This window comes from Rhipicephalus microplus, chromosome X (genome assembly GCF_043290135.1).
Source record: "Rhipicephalus microplus isolate Deutch F79 chromosome X, USDA_Rmic, whole genome shotgun sequence".
Lineage (NCBI taxonomy): Eukaryota > Metazoa > Arthropoda > Arachnida > Ixodida > Ixodidae > Rhipicephalus > Rhipicephalus microplus.
The window spans coordinates 430,658,416-430,678,716 of NC_134710.1; the positions used below are offsets into that span (position 1 = coordinate 430,658,416).

At 47.2% G+C, this 20,301-nt stretch overlaps 1 protein-coding gene across 2 annotated transcripts in view; it reads right to left on the reverse strand.

Moving 5' to 3' along the window:
* hyx (cell division cycle 73 hyrax) overlaps window positions 1-20,301 on the reverse strand; it is a 162,939-nt gene that overhangs the window by 136,339 nt on the left and 6,299 nt on the right. For both annotated transcript variants that reach the window (XM_037413200.2, XM_075880437.1), the window contains exons 3-5: window positions 18,927-18,965; window positions 16,004-16,085; window positions 3,291-3,346 (exon numbers count right to left, since the gene is read on the reverse strand). In XM_037413200.2, the coding sequence (XP_037269097.1) occupies window positions 3,291-3,346; window positions 16,004-16,085; window positions 18,927-18,965 (177 nt within the window). The remainder of the gene's footprint in view (window positions 1-3,290; window positions 3,347-16,003; window positions 16,086-18,926; window positions 18,966-20,301) is intronic.

The window sequence follows — 20,301 nt, forward strand, 5'->3', positions numbered from 1 at the left end:
CATCATTATGTAGCTTTGCCTTTCAGGAACAAGATAATGCCATATATGTTACAACAATGTCACAGAAACTATGAAAAATCTGCTGTATTAGCATGCATAGTCCTTGTAAATAGTGCGAGAAATCTGCTACCAAACACTTCACCGTTGCATTTCAGCTTGTATGTGTACACTGTGCCCAAAAATGACACGCTTATGTGGTTTGTGCTGTTGCTATTTACACCTAGGTCAGGGTCACAAAAATAAAAAAAAAATAATATTTAATTCTCACAATGACAAGGGCTTGAATCTACACTTTACAGCTGGCCAGGACTGTAGGTAGTGTTTACTGTTGGCTTGTGCCTATTTACGAGCTTGTTTTCTTTGGTATTCCGGGCTGCATAGTATTGATTGCATATCTAAATGACATTATTGATGAATCTCCAGTCACCATCAGTGAAGCAAATCGCTCATCGCGCATGCCGTGCGCCGAGCATGCCATCATGGGGTTCACACTAAAGTCCTCCTTTCTTTGCTCCTTAGACACTGTCGCTGGAGTTGGCGCATATTTTATTTATTTTTTATTTATTTTATTTACAAGATACTGCAGGCATGGAGCCCAAGCAGGAATGGTACAGGCAGTAAGGCAATCAAGCCAAACATCACACAGCATACAATAATTCAATCATCACACACATACAACAACAATGCAACCAAACTTATCGTAACAGTGATGATTTAAGTCCGAGAAGGTAATTAAACATGCTCAAATGTATGATCGAGAATTCCGTTCTATTGTCACTGAAGTTCCCCTGTTTCGTATTAACACCGAGAAGTTCAAATTTTCGTTCAGTTTCCGATTCGACGCTAAGTGCTCTTTCACGTCGGCCACCCTTTCTGCACGCTGCCTATTTTTTTTCAGCTGATAAGAAAATGTTATCGATGCATTTTCTGATAACACTCGAGGCCTGGTCCGACGAAATATACACATGACGCGTGCCAAGTTGCGCTTTTGTGCACAAACCACTAACCGACGATCCCCGATGCGTGCCGCGGCAGCACTCGAGGCATGGCTGAAAGAGACGCACGTGCTTGATGTAGTGGGCTGCGGCGCTGTATTTGATGCATCAACAGGCAATTCCGCAAATATGATGAGTTCCGTGCTGGCATTCGAGGCGTCCACACTAGATGCAGCTGCGTGTTCAATCCGTCCAGCGGCTAATGCGGGACATGCCTCGCCGAATTTTACCTGGCATTCCATGGTCGTCGTCGTTTCTTGCCGAATTCGTGGTGTGTAGTTTTCTTCAGGCGAATGTCTTCGGACATTTGAGCAGCTCAATAATCACAGTAGTTGAAACGTGGTAGTGAAGTTGCAAACATGAAGAACGAGCGAAGCAGCCGAAATCCCAAGCCGAGCGAATGCACAATCACAATGCGAAATCAGGCAAATAAAAAAAGCAAAACAAACGCGACAGACCAAGGGGAAGTTAGCGCGCAGGGCGAGCACGCGCTTTGACCAATCACGTGCGCACAAGAGACCTTTGGAAAAAGGAGTAATAGCGTCACTCTCGCTGCACTGGCGCCATTTTGAAGATAGGGAAAAGACGCACAAAGAAAGCAGCTTGAAAATGACACCAAGATGGCGGTGCCCGGTCGCCACGTTCAGAAGTTACGAGCGCGAACTTCGAACATAATTTGCCAATTTTCAGTCATTTCGCCTTCACTTAAACATGTAAAACGCTGTTTTTTTTATATTTCTAGATTGAATACAGCTTTCAGATTTTGCAGGGAGATTATTAAATGTTTGAACTCCGCGATACTGCACTTTTTCAGAAATTCACTTTTTGCGAATTTTCGCCATCCCAAGACCCACGTTTCTCCTTAACTTAAACCCATAGGCCACCACTTGCGGACACACAGCCCTCAAATTCGCGGTTTCACTAAGTTTCTGTGGTTTCCTTTTGCGCTTTAATGCTGCTGGTTTAGACAAGTGTACAGGAATATTCGGGTAAATTCGAGGAAACGCACCGGGATTAGGTGTCCACATACCACGTGAAAGTTTCACCATTGCCCCTTACGATGTACTCACAGCAAGTGGTTAAGTCCTCGGATTCGAAATGCAAGTCGGAAATGTAAGTCTTGATTGTCACCAGGAAAGCTTTCCGTGGAATAGCAGCTGTTCAGGTCCTAAGAACGGCAGAATAATTTAGGGGGTTTGAAGAATTGCCGCTGATCGCAAGTGTTTTCCTCAGAGACATAGCCACTTTGACAGCCCGGCGCTGTCATCTTTATCTGATCGTTAGATCAGATAAAGTATCAACAGTGCGCACCTGTTAGCCCTGCTACGGCGCCATTCATCGCCTGGTCGATGCAACTTCCGTCAAAAAAAGAATTCATGTGTCGTTTGGTATGGCAACTAACGTGGTGGCTGGCAACGTCGGCTTTAGCAGCACATCGACCTTGTTCGCATGAACGCGGCACACGATTTTAACATGACATAACCGCCTTTGCTGACTAGAAAATTAACATTCGAGGCAAAACGTCGATGACCACAACAACTTTTTTTTTCTTGAAGTTTCGTCGTCTGGCTGATACGTACCCGCTGTAATCAGCGGCTGGATGGGCATGCAGCGTTGTTACTTTCTCTTATGCTTTACCTGGTCGATACGTCTGGCAAGTGTCCCCACTTAACAAGCATATAACTTGCACCGGGATTTAGGGTCAGCGTCTGTGCGCTTGGTTTGATTACTCGAAGTGCAGGTGGCCAATGTAGTCTTCATTTCTCACTCAAATTAATGCAACTGAGAAAATTTCGAGGCTGCTCGAGCATTATGGCACAGGGTGACGCAATTTCAACAGATTCAATGGTTTTGGCAAAACTCAGCGCAACAATGAAGAATTGTATCGAATTGGCGCAAAGGACACAGCTATTGGATCCCTGCACAACACACCTTGCTGAATGTTCAGGCATTAAAAATTTGAAGTCTGTGAAGACAAAAGAAGCAGTACAGCAAATAGTGTTAATAATTAAGACAACACTAGGAAGACTAAGCTAAGCAATAGCATACCACTTTAATTCATTCGGTGCTTGAATGGGCACAGTAGGCTAGGAAAGCAAGTTCATAGCATAGTTTACAAACTAACCTATACAGTTAAGTGGTGAACGTGAAGTGGTGACGCATTTATTACCTTAATGGTCAACATCTGTTCCGTGTATGTGTATCGACCATATGTTCCAATGCCACAAATGTGCAAGCAGAAAACCCTACGGCAGTGTCACTTGAGTGAAAATAAAAAGTGAAAATTGCACTCACCTCAAGACGTGGCTTCTTGACCACTTCATTCTGAGGCTCCTCGGCTGTTTTTTTCACTGTCACAAAAAAAAATGTTCAGAATCATACTTACTTAGCCACAATATATTATTTCTGGAAAAACTATGTTTGGCTTTTCCATCAAATACCTATTTTTTGTAGAATGCAATGTTATATTTTAAATCAACAGAAAGACCAAAAGAAGAAAAAAACAGAAGCAGCCTCTTGCAAAGACACAGAACATGTACAGAAGTCTATCGTGAAGGGGTAGGTACTGATACCATTTTTCGAAGGCGGGATCACACTACCGGAGAAACCTTGTATATGTAGAGACGACTCTGAGAAAGTGTGAAGCTTAGTATGTGCTAATAAAGTACTTCATCTTGATATTAAAATCAATTTTTCCATGGTGATCCCACTAACATCACCACTAGCTTGATGTGAGGCTAGAGTACTGCTTCTGGTGAGCTCACGCAGCAGTCTGGCTAGTCGTAATGTAAGGCACGAAAACTTTTAAAATGGCTGCTTGTGCATCCCCATAACAATCAATAATAACAATAATAATACGTAGGGTTTTCATCCCAAAACCAACATCACGATTAGGAGAGATGCCGTTTGGTTACCTGGCAGTTTGGCTATCTGGTTTTCCCTTTCGGTATGGCATTGTCAATTGACGACACCATAAGAAATTACTCCTAGAGCCTTGAAGACAAAACGAAACCTACTCATTCTTAGAAAAGTATTTCTTCCAAGTATTCCCACTGTGATCGCCACCACTGTTGTTTCATCTTTGTGAACCTTGGAGCTGTAAAGAAGATGCAGCTTGACCGAAGTCATAGGTGACGACGAGACGGCAAACAGAGGCGGGAAGGCGGCGTTTTCAGAATGAAGTCATGAAGCTGTTTAAAGAGCTTCCACACTTTCAAATACAGCGTTGGTTCAGCAGTTGTGTACTATACAGCCTAGCAGGAATAAATTTGCCATTTTTGCCATTTCATGTTTACAGGATCATGACGACTTAATTTGATGTCATGTCTGTAAATACATGAATACTTACACGAGTGACTAATTTTTTTTGTTTGTGGTCTTCTGAATCACTATCAGTAAAATACGTACTAAAGATGTCTCTGACAAAAATTAAAATTCCAGGGCTGAAAGAGTTAATGTGCACCGACATCGCACAGTACACAGGCTTCAAGCATTTCGCCACCATCGAAATGTGATCGCCACGGCCGGGATCGAACCCATGACCTTTGGGTCAGCAGCCGAGCACTACAGCCTCTGTTCCGTTGAGGCAGACATCCCCTAGACATTCATAATGCTTGTTTATTCCACATCAATGAAGCCATGATACAGAACGGCCATGGAAAGATACGAATACCTAGCGTGAGCATGTGATGAGAAGCTCATACCACGTTATGACGTGAGGGTAAAAAAATCCAAAACTAGTTCTTAAGAACATCCTTTATTTACTTCTTCCAGGTACACTATCACAAAGCAGTACGTCTTTGTAGGCTCTCAAAGGCTTGGCTTTTCATTTGATGTAAAAAAAATACAACTGAAATTTTTTTTTTTTAGACAAGCATCTCTCCGAGCTCATATTTTTTTTTATTGATTTGTGGGGTTTAACATCCCAAAACCACCATATGATTATGAGAGACGCCGTAGTGGAGGGCTCCAGAAATTTAGACCACCTGGAGTTCTTTAACGTGCGCCCAAATCTGAGCACACGGGCCTACAACATTTCCGCCTCCATCGGAAATGCAGCCGCCGCAGCCGGGAATCGAACCCGCGACCTGCGGGTCAGCAGCAGAGTACCTTAGCCACTAGACCACCGCGGCAGGGCGAGCTCATATTTTTAGTGTAGAGAAATGACTCTGAGCAATTTCTCAATACCTACACTAACAACACTTGAAACTACAACTTTACACACCCCACTTTTTTAAAACCAAGTCATCCCCAAATACTAATTCTTATAATTCGTGCTTCTTCCATGTTCTCTTTCAGAAAAGTCGAATATGTGCTTCTTAAATCACATATAGTATGTGTGCACATACTCATGCCATTTTCTTGTATTTGTATGGATGAAGTGTTATATATGTACCCACTTTTTTGATTATTCATGTACATATGCTCCCATATAAAACACTGGTGTCCTCACAACTATTTTTCTTTTGATCTATTCTGTTTATTTGCTTTGCAATGATACGTGTATGTAATCTAATTTTTCCAAGCCTTGTTGTAATCTTTATTTTGTATAAGCTCTCTCCTGGTTATTCCCAAGGTGATTGTGTTCTTATGTTTCCTTTTTTGCCAGCGCAGTCGCTCTGTGTGAAGAATGTACGATGTAGTGCTAAAGGCCTAGTCAGGCGACTCATGTCGCCTTTTGTCTCCTGCACCACGACAATCATGTATTGTCAAAAAAATAAATAAATAAAAATACCCGCAGGTTGAGGCAGCACTTCGTGATTGCATCAAGGGTCTCCCCGGTAGAGGCCTTTGAAACACTATTTGCTAGCGGCTTTAGTGCAGGCAAATCTTGCTACGTGTGAACGTATGAAACTCATACCGGTTCTATATGTTCAGGGAACCAGCGAGATGTTGGCGCGGATCTTCAAGAAGGAAGGGGTTCGCATCGCGCACGTGCCTTCGTGTACTCTGGGCCACCTCTTCCCACGCCTGAAAGACCGGCCAACAATGGACAAGACCCCCCCGTGTTGTTTACAAAATTCCATGCACCGAGTGCCCCTCTTCGTATATCGTCGAGACGAAAAACCTACCGAAATGACTCAAGCAACACGCCAAGGATGTGTGGAAAACAAGCCGAACTGGAGAAGGTTATTACTCGAGTTGTGGCACATACAGAGGACAGCCCATAACATCAACCACTCTCTTGGAACCCTTCCCCCAGAGTACACACATAAACTGCGCTCCACGGCAAAACGAGAAAGAGGGGGGGTCATTATCCGCCCCGCGAGTGCTTTGAAGACGCCACTGCTACGTAGCCCTGCAGTTGCCCCTGAGGAAGGAACAAGCTTGGTTTTGAAACGTCGGGTTTCTTCAAACTTTTGGTTGGAGTCTAAATAGTCACCCAGTTTCATACCCAACCAGACAGATTTCTGTCGAATGTTTAAATTAAAAAAAAAGAATGACTGCATCTATTTGGTCTGAGATAAATCAGTTCTTGTGGTCTGCTGTCTGTCGGCTTTGCTCTTTAAGCCAAAGATTCCTTGCCAGGCCAATTTTGTATTGCATTGCTGCTCATTCAAAATGTCCCAATAAAATATTATTATTATTATTATTATTATTCCACATTCATAGACCACACCATGTATCATTACCGTAATTTTAAACTCTTTACTTCCCTTTTACATTTCTATATTTCTATATCACACAAGGCTTAGGCCTCTACACAGCCATGATACACCTTTCGTTAATGTCCTCGCTACACCCACATATCGTTTCCATTTTGTTTTTTTTATTTTATATTTGTTTTGCTTTAGTATGTGTGTGTGTGTGTGTGTGTGTGTGTGTGTGTGTGTGTGTGTGTGTGTGTGTGTGTGTGTGTATATATATTGTGAAGAAGAAGATGTGCCTGCAGCGAGCAGCATTGCCAACGCCCGGCTCTCTCGGCTCGTGCTTCGGTCCGTTGCTGTGCCGATCGCTGGACGCTTCTTCACGCTGTCTCGTCGCTGTCTTTAACGGCTAATAAACCTCCTCACATTTGGTGGAGGTGCTGTTAATCCCCGTTGCTACACCCTGGAGCTTCGAAGCCGCACGCTACCACATGTCATGACTGCCAACGCCACTACATCGACGCCTTCGCTCCAGTTCAACTGCCCTGGCCATCCTACGCTACGGGAGCCGAAGGTCTTCAGCGGTGCGGATGGGACCGACGTCGAAAACTGGCTCGAGCACTACGAACTGGTGAGCGCCAACAATAAGTGGGATGAAGCCGACAAGCTGGGCCACGTGATATTCTATCTCACTGGCGTCGCCGAATTGTGGTTTAATAACCACAAACACAACATCACCACATGGAGCGTCTTCAAGACGTCGTGTGCTGAAGTGTTCGGTCGGCCGGCTGTCCGCAAGCAAGAGGGCAGAACAGCGCTTGCGCGTCCGCTCTCAGCAGACTGGCGAGACCTTTACCAGCTATATTGAGGACGTCGTCGACCTTTGTCGACGTGTGAATGACACCATGCCCGAATCTGACAAGGTCAAAAACATCCTGAAGGGCATCGACGACGGCGCATTTCAAATGCTCTTGGCAAGGAATCCAAGCACAGTTTCTGAAGTCGTCAGCTTGTGTCAGAGCTACGAGTTGAAAAAGCAACGCACTCTGACTAGGCAGCCTCAGCCCGGTGGTGAGTCGCTGTCCAGTTTCGACTCCATGCCTGAGAATTCACCATTGCTTCAGCAAGTCCGAGCCTTCGTCTGTGAGGAAGTCGCCCGCCAACTTTCCCTAGTGCCCTTTACTCATGAGACCACCACCCGTCTACCTGCCCGCTTCGCACTGCTATATCGGAAGAGGTTGCACAAGCTGTTCCTCTTGCGCACTACGAGCCACCTCTATCTAGCCGGGGTCACTGCCCGGGTGTCGCACAGCCGGTAGGCGCTCCTGTCACCTATCCGCCAACCGTTCAGCCTGTGGCCGCGCCCCTAACCTATGCAACGCAGCCTGTGGCTCCTCCTGTCGCGTTTTCGCAAGAGATGCAGCCCGTAGCCGCGCCGCTCACATATGCAGACGCTGTACGTAAGCTCCCGCAAGCACCCTACACCACGCGCTCACAGCCCGCACACCCGGCTGCTTATACTGCACCTTGGGCGGCAGCACCAGTCGCCAATCCCTGGAGGACGCCCGATAACCGACCGATTTGCTACGCTTGCTTCACTCCCGGACACGTTGCTCGCTACTGCCGCCGTCGACCTCAGACGTTCGGCAACTATGCCCGGTCGTCGCATCCCGGCAGCCAACCCTTCGTCCAATACGGGCCGGTCTCGCCACCTCGCTATGCGCCTACTGACCACCTTGACTTCCAGCCGCAACGCGCACCCTCTCCTCGTCGGCGATCGCCCTCCCCCATGCGTCGCCGGCCCGGACCCTCCGACCAGGAAAACTAAGCAACGCAGTTCAAGAGGCAAGAACTGCGCCGTTTTCGAACTGTCTAAGCCCTCGCTCCTCTCCTGCTAACGTGGTCGCAGTAACTGTTGAAGGTTATTGTACTTTCGCCCATGTGGACACTGGCGCCGCTGTTTCTGTTATTGCCGCTAATCTCTGCCGTTTATTACGCAAAGTAACGACGCCGCTTTCGGGACTGTCGCTTCACACCGCAAGCGCACAGCAAGTAACGCCTCCCGCAGCCTGCACTGCAAGAGTCTCCATCGAAGGCATGCTTTACATCGTAGAGTTTATTGTTCTTCCTGTCTGTTCGCATGACGCCATCCTCTGGTGGGACTTCCTATCCCGCCATAATGCCGTCATCGACTGCGCACGCTCCGAAGTTGAGTTTTCACCCTTGTGTGATGTCCCATTACTGGACGCTCCTCATCAGCCGCCGAAGTTGCTCGTTCATGAAGATATCGATATTCTGCGTGGAAATTACGCCCTTGTTCCCGTTTCATGCAACGCCTACACTGACACTACAGTTCTTTTTATGCCTTCCGATATCTTCAAATGTCGTCGAGCTTTGCCGCTGCCTTTCGCAACAATTGACCTTGCCGCCGGAAGAAGCAATATGTTCGTAAGCAATCCGCTTTCCACACCTGTTACTTTGCTTGCAGGGGAATGTCTCGGCCGCGTGCAGAACCTCAACCCTTCGTCCTTGGATGATGTCCCGGATGACTACTGCGACCACCCAAAAGCACTGTCGGCACTCGGGGAGTCGTCCAATGATACGTTTTCCAGCGCCATCGCCGACACTCTCACTCCCACCGAACATGCCGACCTGCTGGATCTTCTGCATGAGTTCAGGAGTTCGTTCGATGTGTCGCAACCTCAACTGGGCCGCACATCACAAGCCAAACATCATGTTGACACCGGACTACACCAGCCACTGCGTCAAAGACCATACCGTGTCTCCGCTGAAGAGCGCCGCGTCATCAACGATCAAGTCGAAGATATGCTTCGTAGAGACGTCATTCGACCATCTCACAGTCCCTGGGCATCTCCCGTCGTCCTGGTGCGTAAGAAAGACGAATCTATCCGATTTTGCGTGGACTATCGTCGTTTGAATAAGATAACCCGCAAGGACGTCTATCCTTTGCCGCGCATTGATGATGCCATTGACACCCTTCACGAAGCGGAATTTTTCTCGTCGCTAGATTTGCGGTCTGGCTACTGGCAGGTCCCAATGGCAGAAGCCGATCGCCAAAAAACGGCATTTATTACACCAGACGGACTATATGAATTTAACGTCATGCCCTTTGGGCTTTGTAACGCGCCTGCCACGTTTGAACGTCTTATGGATAATACGCTACGTGGCCTCAAATAGAATATGTGCCTCTGTTACCTCGATGATGTCGTGGTTTTCTCCCATGACTTTCCTACGCACCTCCTTCACCTCAGGCACATTTTAAGTTGTCTGACCAACGCTGGTCTGCAGCTTAACCTGAAAAAATGCCGCTTCGCTGCACGCGAGCTCGTCATTTTAGGCCACATCGTGTCCAAGCAGGGCGTATTACCAGACCCAGCAAAACTTCGAGCAGTCGCAGAATTTCCCAAGCCGACGACCATGAAAGAACTTCGCAGTTTTGTAGGCCAATGCTCCTATTTCCGGCGCTTTGTTCGCAATTTTGCATCTATCATGTCACCGTTAACCCAGCTTCTTCGCGGTGACGTGAACCTCACCTCCTGGTCCCCTGCGTGTGACGTTGCCTTCACTACTCTGCGCCGTCTGCTCATTTCCCCACGTATTCTTCGCCACTTCGACCCGACGGCTCCTACCGAAGTGCACATCGACGCCAGCGGCGTCGGGCTAGGCGCGGTCCTCGCTCAACGAAAGCCCGGCTATTCAGAATACGTTGTAGCCTACGCTAGCCGCACTCTGACGAAAGCCGAAACTAATTACAGCGTGACAGAAAAAGAGTGTTTGGCTCTGGTGTGGGCGCTTGGAAAGTTCCGGCCGTACTTATATGGCCGCCCGTTCGATCTAGTAACTGATCACCACGCGCTTTGCTGGCTCTCCACGTTGAAAGACCCTTCTGGCCGCCTTGCGCGATGGGCACTTCGCATCCAGGAGTACGACATTCGCGTCGTATACCGCTGCGAACGCAAACACTCTGACGCTGATGCCCTGTCCCGCTCACCTTTACCACCAGATCAGACGTGCGGAAACACTTGCCTCCAGACCTTGTCATCGCTAAATCTCGACTCGATCGCCACCGAACAACGTCGTGACCCGTGGATCGCCTCTCTTATTGAATATTTATCTGGCACGCCCCACCTTCCAGTATCTCGATCCCTCCGACGTCAAGCTTTCCATTTCACCATCCGCGATCAACTTCTTCATCAACGCAACTATGCACCCGATGGCCGCCGGTGGTTGCTGGTCATTCCACGCACTTTACGATCGCAAGTATGCGCCTCCCTTCACGACGATCCGCAATGTGGCCACGCCGGAGTGTTCAAAACATATGAACACCTTCGCCATCGCTATTACTGGCGCGGCATGTACAATTTTGTACGTAAATTTGTGCAGTGCTGTCCTGACTGCCAGCGACGTAAATCAACACTGCCACGTGCGACTGGCGCATTGCAGCCACTTCCATGCCCTGCCAAGCCATTTGATCGCGTCGGCGTTGACCTCTACGGTCCCCTTCCATTGACACCAGATGGTAATCGGTGGATTATAGTGGTGGTTGACCACCTGACACGCTACGCCGAAACAGCCGCTTTGCCGAGCGCTACAGCTCAGGATGTCGCCTCTTTCATTTTGCAATGCTTTATCCTTCGACATGCTGCACCTCGAGAGCTTCTTAGTGACAGAGGCCGCGCTTTCCTTTCCAAGGTCGTCGAAACTCTGCTTTCGGAATGCCACGTCATTCATCGAAAAACGACAGCATACTACCCGCAGACTAACGGACTAACGGAACGGTTCAACCGCACGCTAGGTGATATGCTCTCAATGTACGTGGCATCTGATCATAGCAACTGGGACCGTGTTCTCCCATACGTCACGTTCGCATATAACACCGCAATACAAACCACCACGGGATTCTCACCTTTCTTTCTTCTTTACGGATGTGAGCCTTCCCATACAATTGATACCCTACTTCCTTACCGTCCTGATGCTTCCGAGTGTCCACCTATCTCCGATGTTGCTAGACAAGCCGAAGAGTGCCGCCAGCTCGCCCGTGCGTTCACCGTGCGTATATATATATACTTCAATATTCTACCAGTGGCGACACTCTGAGCGCGTGTCACCACTGGTAGAAGTTGTAGCGATCGACGGCTGCCTTTGTGTCGGCCTGCTGCATCGCGGCGAATGCCGGTCTACAGTCCCGGTCGGCTCTGCCGACGTAGGCTGCGCTGGCTGCGACGACTCCTTGGGCTGCACAATAAATTTTTTCCATCGGTTGGCGAATTTATGAAGCATGCAGAACTTTCGAGCAGGGTTCAGCATCTCGATTTCGATCGCAAAACTACAAAACTTCCGAACTGGCGATGACAATGCGCATGTTTGCGACGGCCGCGTGCGCGTATCACCAGTGTTGTCAGTCCCCACGCTCCAATCACAAGCCGCTGTTCACTCTCGTGACTGCTATAGACCAATGATACTGCACGGTTTTGTTGCTTGTTTTCGCCTGGTAGTGCAGACTGGCTGCAGCATTGAAGGTTCGTTCCTGGCGGGAAAGCGAGCTCAACAGAAGCTCTTTCAAACGAGACTTAGATGGCCACGATCCGATGAGTTGTTAGTGCAATCCAAGCAATGCAAAAGGGGGCTGTTTTCGGCGATTTCGTAAGCGAAACCAAGTGCTGGGATGAATAAACACATTTTTTGGCACAACAACGCGTCATTTCGAATTTATTTTTTGCTGGCAGGTGCGGGATGATATGAACAAAACGAAAATCACCAAACTGAAAAATAGATTTTTTTGGCGTTTTTCGTCGCCAAGACCCGTGTCCTCCCTTAATTCGAAAGCTTTGGGTGCCATGTGCCAGTTGCAAATCCCGATTTCACCGCGAATCCGCAGAGACGACGGCCCTCAATAGCCACAAGGCAATGACACGTAACAATACTAATGAGTCACAGCTGAAGCATCCCAGCCTCGCTACTTTCAGTGCGAAAAGAAAAAAAAGAAAAAAAATGGCCTTGTGGTCAACCTAAATGTGCGCTTATGGAAAACTAGACGTGCTCCACTGCAGCACAGCAGTGATGCGCGAGCAGCATATCACATGTTTCTCGCAACGTCAGCGGGTCATAGTTTACGCATTCTTTCAAGGATCGTAAATAAATTAATAAAGGACAGTTTGGCAGAATTTGCAATGTATGCGAACCTGTGATTGCCGGTTGTTTCAGCAATTCCTCCCTTTCAACTGTTGGCGGAGTTCTTGCCAGCAACAATTACTTCGAAAACTAGGCTTGAAAGTTCGAAAAATCATTTTTTTCAGCCAAACCACATAAAGAGCTTCGTCACACAAGACATTATGAAATTTCTAATTATACAAGAAAGAATGTGCGAATGGTCACACTATGTCGGGCTGACGCAGTCAGGAGCAGGCGACATGCTGCCCGCGTGTCACTACTGTGATGCAGTGAAGATATCTTGTTTTCCGCAGGCACATACCGTATAAACGCGTGTAAGGGCCGCACCCGTGTACGGGCCGCACCCCCTTTTTATGACGCACATATTCGAAAAAAAAAAATCGCGTAAAGGCCGCACCCACACTTTCATTAACCCACACGTATTCAAAATACGCGCGTGCATGCGAGCTTTTGAACGTCGTCAATAGATGGCGCGAAAAAATGCAACCATCATCATCACTATCAAAGTTTACAGCGGTTTACAGGTGCATCACTAGTATATTTTGTTTAACTTTCTTCGTGCTAAGGTGTTCATAAAGTTTGCTAAATATTTAAACTATTTGATTAGTGTTCATACGCTCGTTACCTAAAGGTTAAACCGGGATTTTATCCTTGGTGCCTCGCACCACTATACAAACGTGCTCTCGATATCGGCATCAGCATCACCAACTTGTGCAGTTCAGCCGGCCATTTGTAGGAGTTGTGCACGTCGTATTGTCTCTCGTGCTTGTCTTCTGCCGAGCGTTCACGTTGTAGCACGATGGGCAAGCACCTGAATAGCTACACGGCTGGCTACAAGTTAAAGGTGGTCGAGTTTGCGCTCGAGCACGGGAAACGTGCCGCCGGCAGAAAATTCGACAACGTGTGTTTGAAGATGGTGCGCACAAAAGGAAGCTCTGGAAAACACGAACAGCAAAAAGCGTGCTTTCCGAGGAAAGCCATGCAAGTTTCCGGAACTAGAAGAAGAGTTGTTCCGCTACGTGACAGAAGTGCGGAACAATGGATATGCACTAACTACAGACATGCTGCGCGTGAAGGCACTAGCCTTGGCACGTGCGAAGAACATACCAGCCGGGACTTTCAAGGCTAGCGCTGGCTGGGTGCGACGATTCCTGAAAAGGAAGGATCTCTCCTTTCGGCGAAGGACCACGTAGTGCCAGCGGCTGCCAGAGGACTACACCGATAAGGTGCTTAGTTTTCAGAAGCATGTCATCGGCCTTCGCCATCAACATAATTATCTACTGTCGCAAATAGGGAACGCAGATCAAACTCCTGTGTGGTTTGACTGCCTGGAAAACTACACAGTCGAACTGAAAGGCAAAAAGAGCGTCGCCGTGCGGACCACCGGCGCTGAGCGCCAACGCTGCACAGTGATGCTTTGTGTGACCGCGGACGGGCGGAAGCTACCCCCGTACGTCGTATTGAAAAGAAAAAGAATTCCGAACGAAGTGTTCCCCGAGGGAGTCATAGTTCGAGCCCAAGAAAAGGGGTGGATGAACGATGACTTGGTGCTCGACTGGGTGAAGTGTGTTTGGCCAAACCGACCAGGAGCGCTGTTAGCCAAACGGTCACTTTTAGTATTAGACAGTTTCCGCGGTCACCTTACCGATAAGGTGAAGGAACAGCTGCGCCGTGTCGGCACAGACATGGCCGTGATTCCGGGCGGCCTCACTGGATTGCTGCAGCCTTTGGACGTCAGCGTTAATCGACCTTTTAAGGTGGAATTCAGAAGGCTCTACACGGAATGGATGGCAAGCGGCAGCCACGAGCAGACGCCGACCGGACGGCTGAAGAGGGCACCGCTTGCGGCTGTTCTCGGTTGGGTACTGTCGGCGTGGAACTCAGTCTCGACGGACGTTGTGACCCGAGGCTTTAAAGTCACCGGTATATCAAACAGCTTGGATGGCGCGGAAGATGACTGCTTGTGGGAGGACGGTGCTCCGCAACACACCATCTCGGACACCGAGTCTGAGGACTCGTTGAGCGACGATGATTAAGCACATATGCTGTATGCTGCAATAAACGTTCTTCGTTCGCTAGCTGGTACGTTTTTTTCTTTTGCTTCAGAAAAAAAAATTGCACGTTGCGTGTATGGGCCGCACCCTGAAAATTGGCCCTCATTTCTTGAAAAAAAAGTGCGGCCCTTACACGCGTTTATACGGTATTTCAATTGATCACAACAGCGTTTTTTTGTTTGTTTCTTTTGCTGCAGCGAGACCTATCGTTCCTCCGTGGTTACGGCAAAATTAAGACCAGGTATTGTGGGAAAGCATATCCCCTGGAGCTCCAAGCTAGCCGGCACATCAAACGACGAGCATTGATTATTTTGATAGTTCCTTGCATCCCACTTTTTATATGTTCTGTCGATTCGAAAACCCGCTTATTTCAAAGATTTCTTACAGCCCCAGTGACTTTGAATTAACGAGTCTTTAGTGTACTTACTAATGCTATTCTTTCTCAATGTTTGGTGCATGTAGTAGAGTTTCATCCAAGCAATCCAGTTTTGCAAAAACCAGCTTACAAGATCATAGGCCGGCGAACTCCCTCGTGAGTCAACTCACTCGGACTCCAATCGAGCTGCAATTCTAGGCGAGTTCAGGTGAGTATTTTGGCGAGCTTAAGTGTGAGCGAGTCCGGTTGAAGAAAATTTTGGTGAGTCCGTGTCCGAGTGCGATCAAAGCACAAGATATATTTGTTGAGCGAGTCTGAGTAAGTTCCACTTTATTTTGCCAATGTATTGATGGTAACTTTCTCGTACTCTGGTCGTTATATTTTGCACACCGGCTGGCAAGACATGCTTTCCATCATGCCAGGAGGCCACACCAGCATGGAGGAAAAGCAAGGAACCTTGCTGTATCTTCACCATGCAACAAACGAAGTCTCTTGCCCCGAACTGAGCATGCCTGCTGACTCATCAAAGGACACTAAAATGCAAATAGGTGCTTGCTTTCAAAGACTACTAGTCCACTACCTAATGTGCCTGCCTTTAAAGACCATTGGACAGGAATCCTCCATTACTTCAATTATTTCACATGCTAAAACAGAAGCGACAGTACGACAACCATCGTGTATTATTATGTTACTTATTACGCCAACGCAGTCTAGGCACAAGTGCAGGGATATGTGACTGCAGGCTTGACATGGTTAGTGCCTACGACCTGCACTAACACCTGCCAACCAGCTACCCACCTTGTGTAGGTATCTCAATGGGAGCACTCTTGTCAATGTTGGCAGATGTAGCCGTCTCCCCATTCAGGTAGGCAAGGATGTCCTGCGACAAAGTTGGACAAACATTAGCCCACTGCGAAAGCCTCCCGGAAATCTTTGCCAAGGCTAGAAGCCAAGGAGCACCTAAACGAGCCTCCCACATCAATGCAAATCCCCATCCAAAGGACTTGCTCGTCTCTCTAACAACAGGTCTGCTCGAGTTAGCCCCTTTACGCCACTTCAGCTGCCCTCATCCTCTTTGTCAGAACCAACATAACCTACAACTACTCATACTAGTCCAGACTACTACAGCTAGTACCACAGTACAGTTGAACCCTTTTATAAGAGACTTGCTTAGGGGAGCAATTCTTGTCTCTTATAGGAGGTGTTTCTTATAAGCAGGGTACCATGTATGCATTTTCTTATCAACCCCAATTTCAAGGTAGGCACACCCATTTGCCTGTTATATTAGTGCCTCTTATAAAGTGGTTTGACTGTACTTCAACAGCTTTTACGTTGGAGATATCGCATCACTCATTTGAGTTTGTCTATATTGGAAGCACGTTTTCTGATGCTAGATAGCAATTTTTTACCCTCACATTTTCAGACAGCTACCACACAACTTCACTAGTTCATTGGAGAAAAGTTACCCTGCTGCTAAGTGATATTCAGGGTAATCATTAAAGATTAACTACACAAATTCTTTTGAAGTACAGACATAATGCAAAAGAGCTCACCAGAATAAAATTATATAAATGAATTAGCTTGCACCCACTAATGAGACCCTCTTTCCTCAGTGCTATAGCAAAGCATATTGTATATCATGCACCTGTCTTGCATGGTTTTCCCTCCAACTATGCATATTCAGCATTTCCAGTTTTGGTATAGCACGCTTGTTATCAGCGCAATCTAATTCTTGACAAAAGAATTGACTAACGAAAGCTTTCTATAAGGCAAACGCAAGCACGAGACACAATGGAATGAATAATACTTTTTATATAATAATACCTAGGGTTTAACGTCTCAAAACCATCATATGATTATGAGAGACGCCGTAGTGGAGGGCTCCGGCAAATTTGACTATATGACGCTCTTTTATGGGCACCGACCCTTCACAGACAGTTGGAAATGATACAATACAGTGCGAAGCAAGCATTTTTACAGCCTTGGATATTTGATGCACGCATTAACGAACAAAAAGGTCATTCTTTGTCCAAATTTCTCTGCCTAAACTTAGTCAAATAATGAGGCATCCAGAATCAGATATTAATTTTCTATACGACACTATAAGCTATTTTCCCAGTTAATGAAATAATAAAAATTGTTTCCATAGAATCTATGCTGTGATGATGTGAACATGGCCAACCATGGCAAGCTTCACCTAAAAGCACTGTGTTTTCACCTTCCATGCACACAACATCACACACGCGGAGAGAGAGAGAAAACATTTTATTAAGTACATTTAAGCAAAGCATGTGGGAAGGAACCCTAGTCCGAGTTCCCTATGACTATCTCGGCAACCAACCTGGCCCGTTGAACCAAGGCCTAGTGAACTCGGGAGGCCCGTCGCAGAGGGCATCGACCCACAGCTCTTTGGCGCGGAAGGGGTGAAGGATACCGGGAAGGAGGGGAAATAATTTTGTGCCGCGTTCCACCATGACATTCAATTCTGTTGGGGAGCTGCCACAGCCCGGGCATGAGTCTGCGTAGCGGTCAGGGTATGATTTATTCATGAAGAGGAGGCTGGGGAACGCATGCGTTTCGGAAGATCACCATTGCACTAGCCACCGCAGATCAGGACTCGAGGCTCATTATCACCGACTGAAGGGGTGCTGGCCACAATGATGAACAACGCTACGTTCCATACTTGGCCTATAAAATTTCGCATAACAGTGACTACCTAGCTGCCTCCACACACCGAACGACAGATGGGCTACGGCTCACACAGGCCTCGATGGTAATGAGGCGGCCAATGCCACAGGCCGCGTGCTCACTTTCCAAGCTGCATCTAAAAGTGATATTTTGTTATCACAGAGAGCAATTGACAGTTCACTGCTGCACTTTTGCCCTAGCTTTTGAATTCTGTGGGATTCGAATACTTGTGAGCTGGTCGCGGTGGCGGAAAAGAGCCGATGATGTGGGCTAGCCAAAAAAAAAGCCCCAAAACTTCGCCCCTCTACCCAACCTCTCCCAGGAAAACTGGGAGGCAGACTTGCTCAACTGCTTTGACCGCACGGCCCAGGGGGCCTTGGTTGAGCTTGCCCAGGCCATAGCCAATACCAATAAGCTCCCGTAAGGAAGAGCCCACCTAGTGTTCGTATGGGACAGCTCCTTACAGACCGCTTCCCTGTGCTCCCTGTACATAACTTACAAAAAATTGTCCCCATCGTCACCATCCTCTCCCAATGACTGACGGGTGGTTCAAAACTACAGGGGCCATACCATTAGACAATCACTCATGAAGATATCACCTTATCAACTTTGGTGCACTTTCATTTACTGGCTAAGGGCAGGTGCAAGAAGTTAATTCATTCATTGGACATGCATGATTTTACCTCATGCAAAGCAACACTGTCACCGAAAGTGATTGTCTTAGAATGCTGTGCCGGGATTTTACACTAGCATGAGTTAGAAAATGCACTCCACATACCACTAAGAAAATGTACAGAAATAAGGAAATCGCTCAAGACATTCCCCAAACTAGCACGACCATTTTCTGAAGTTTAATCAACAAAGTTTTAATTTAATCAATAGAGGATTAATCAAGGCAAAGCATATCTTTCCACAACAAAACACACCAATACACAGACATTTTGATGCTAAGCTATCACAAGCGGCAACAAAGTATGTAAGCCATTTCCAAAGCTGGTGAGAATAGGTTCCTCACAAGTCGTGAGCAACTCACCTTTCTGTCAGGACGCCTGACAACAGGAATGTTTTCAGCCTGAGAAAAAACAAAGTAACCAAATGTGACCAACCTGAACTAGTTAAAATGAACTTCATTGTAACAGAAACTGCACTAACAGCAAGAACCTTGTTAATTCAAGTCTTCTCGCAAAGAACAAAACTTGGTTTGAGGCTACTGAAGTACCACAATTAAGATGTCTGGTTAAAATTCCAACCTCATTAAAGGTCCCGTAAACCACCTCCAATAGTTTTTCAAATGTTTCAAATAGACACACACATTGAGTGAAAAATGCTGTGACAATCGACGATTCTTAATGTGGCAGCGCTACAGGCTCGTGGCACACCACAAATTCCAAAAAATAATCCCTCCTTCTTTCCGGGCCTTTCATGCCTCTGCGTGACGCACCGTTCCAATATCTCTGATGGATCCAAATATGTTACGATTGGTCGAGCAAAAACCCATGACTTCCGGTCAGTCTGCAAGCAGCTGTCCACGCTGCTTGTTGTTCAGCATGCTGCCAGCGTTCGTGCGCCCGCTCACAAATCAGCTGCGGAGGTTGTCTGGCATGGCATATCACTGTACAGGTCCACCGTGTTGGCGATCCTTTGAAGGCATGCGCACAACTCAGGGTCCATACCGGCACAATTCGTATAGATACGTCAGCCACGGTTTGCCAACAAGCACCTAGCTAGAACGCAACTGACGGAGTGGCGGAAACCAGAAGTAGACGGTGTTTCAAGCAATGCGCCAGCGATGACGTATGCCACGCTAGATAGGGAGGGGCACTCAGCGATAGGGCAAAGTGGCTTTAGGAGAGGATACCATAGAGGGTAACGCAGGAGAGCAAAAGCAGATCCCTCCTTTCGCTCTCTCCTGCGTTGCAGTTTCGCGTCTCCTGCATTGCAGTTTCGATAATTAAGCTGAACAGTTTCAGAAAAATCCCACGGCTCTGCATTCGTTGCTCACTTGTGAACAATCACCCCACAACAACTGAATTTCATGCCCTGGGTAGTTTACGGGCCTTTTAAGCTTATGTCAAAAGTATGAGCAATAGTACCCGCTGCATACCTGGCAAGTTCACGGATTCTGAATCTGAGATTTTTCTGCAACGCTGGGAGGGAGTTGCATCGATTCATTTACCCCCACCCCATTTTTTTTTTTGCACCAAAAGAAAACAGAAAACACCACGCAAAACAAAGGGGGCGTGACAACCCAGCATACAAAAACACCGGCATTGTGGTTTTATGATGACTTGGAGTAGCCGAAACACGATGGTAGGGTTTCCCAATTACAGTAAAAGTTTTGAGTCTCAAAGAGGTAGCACAAATATATGAATCTTTACAAATTTCACATCATCAGAACAACTAGCAAA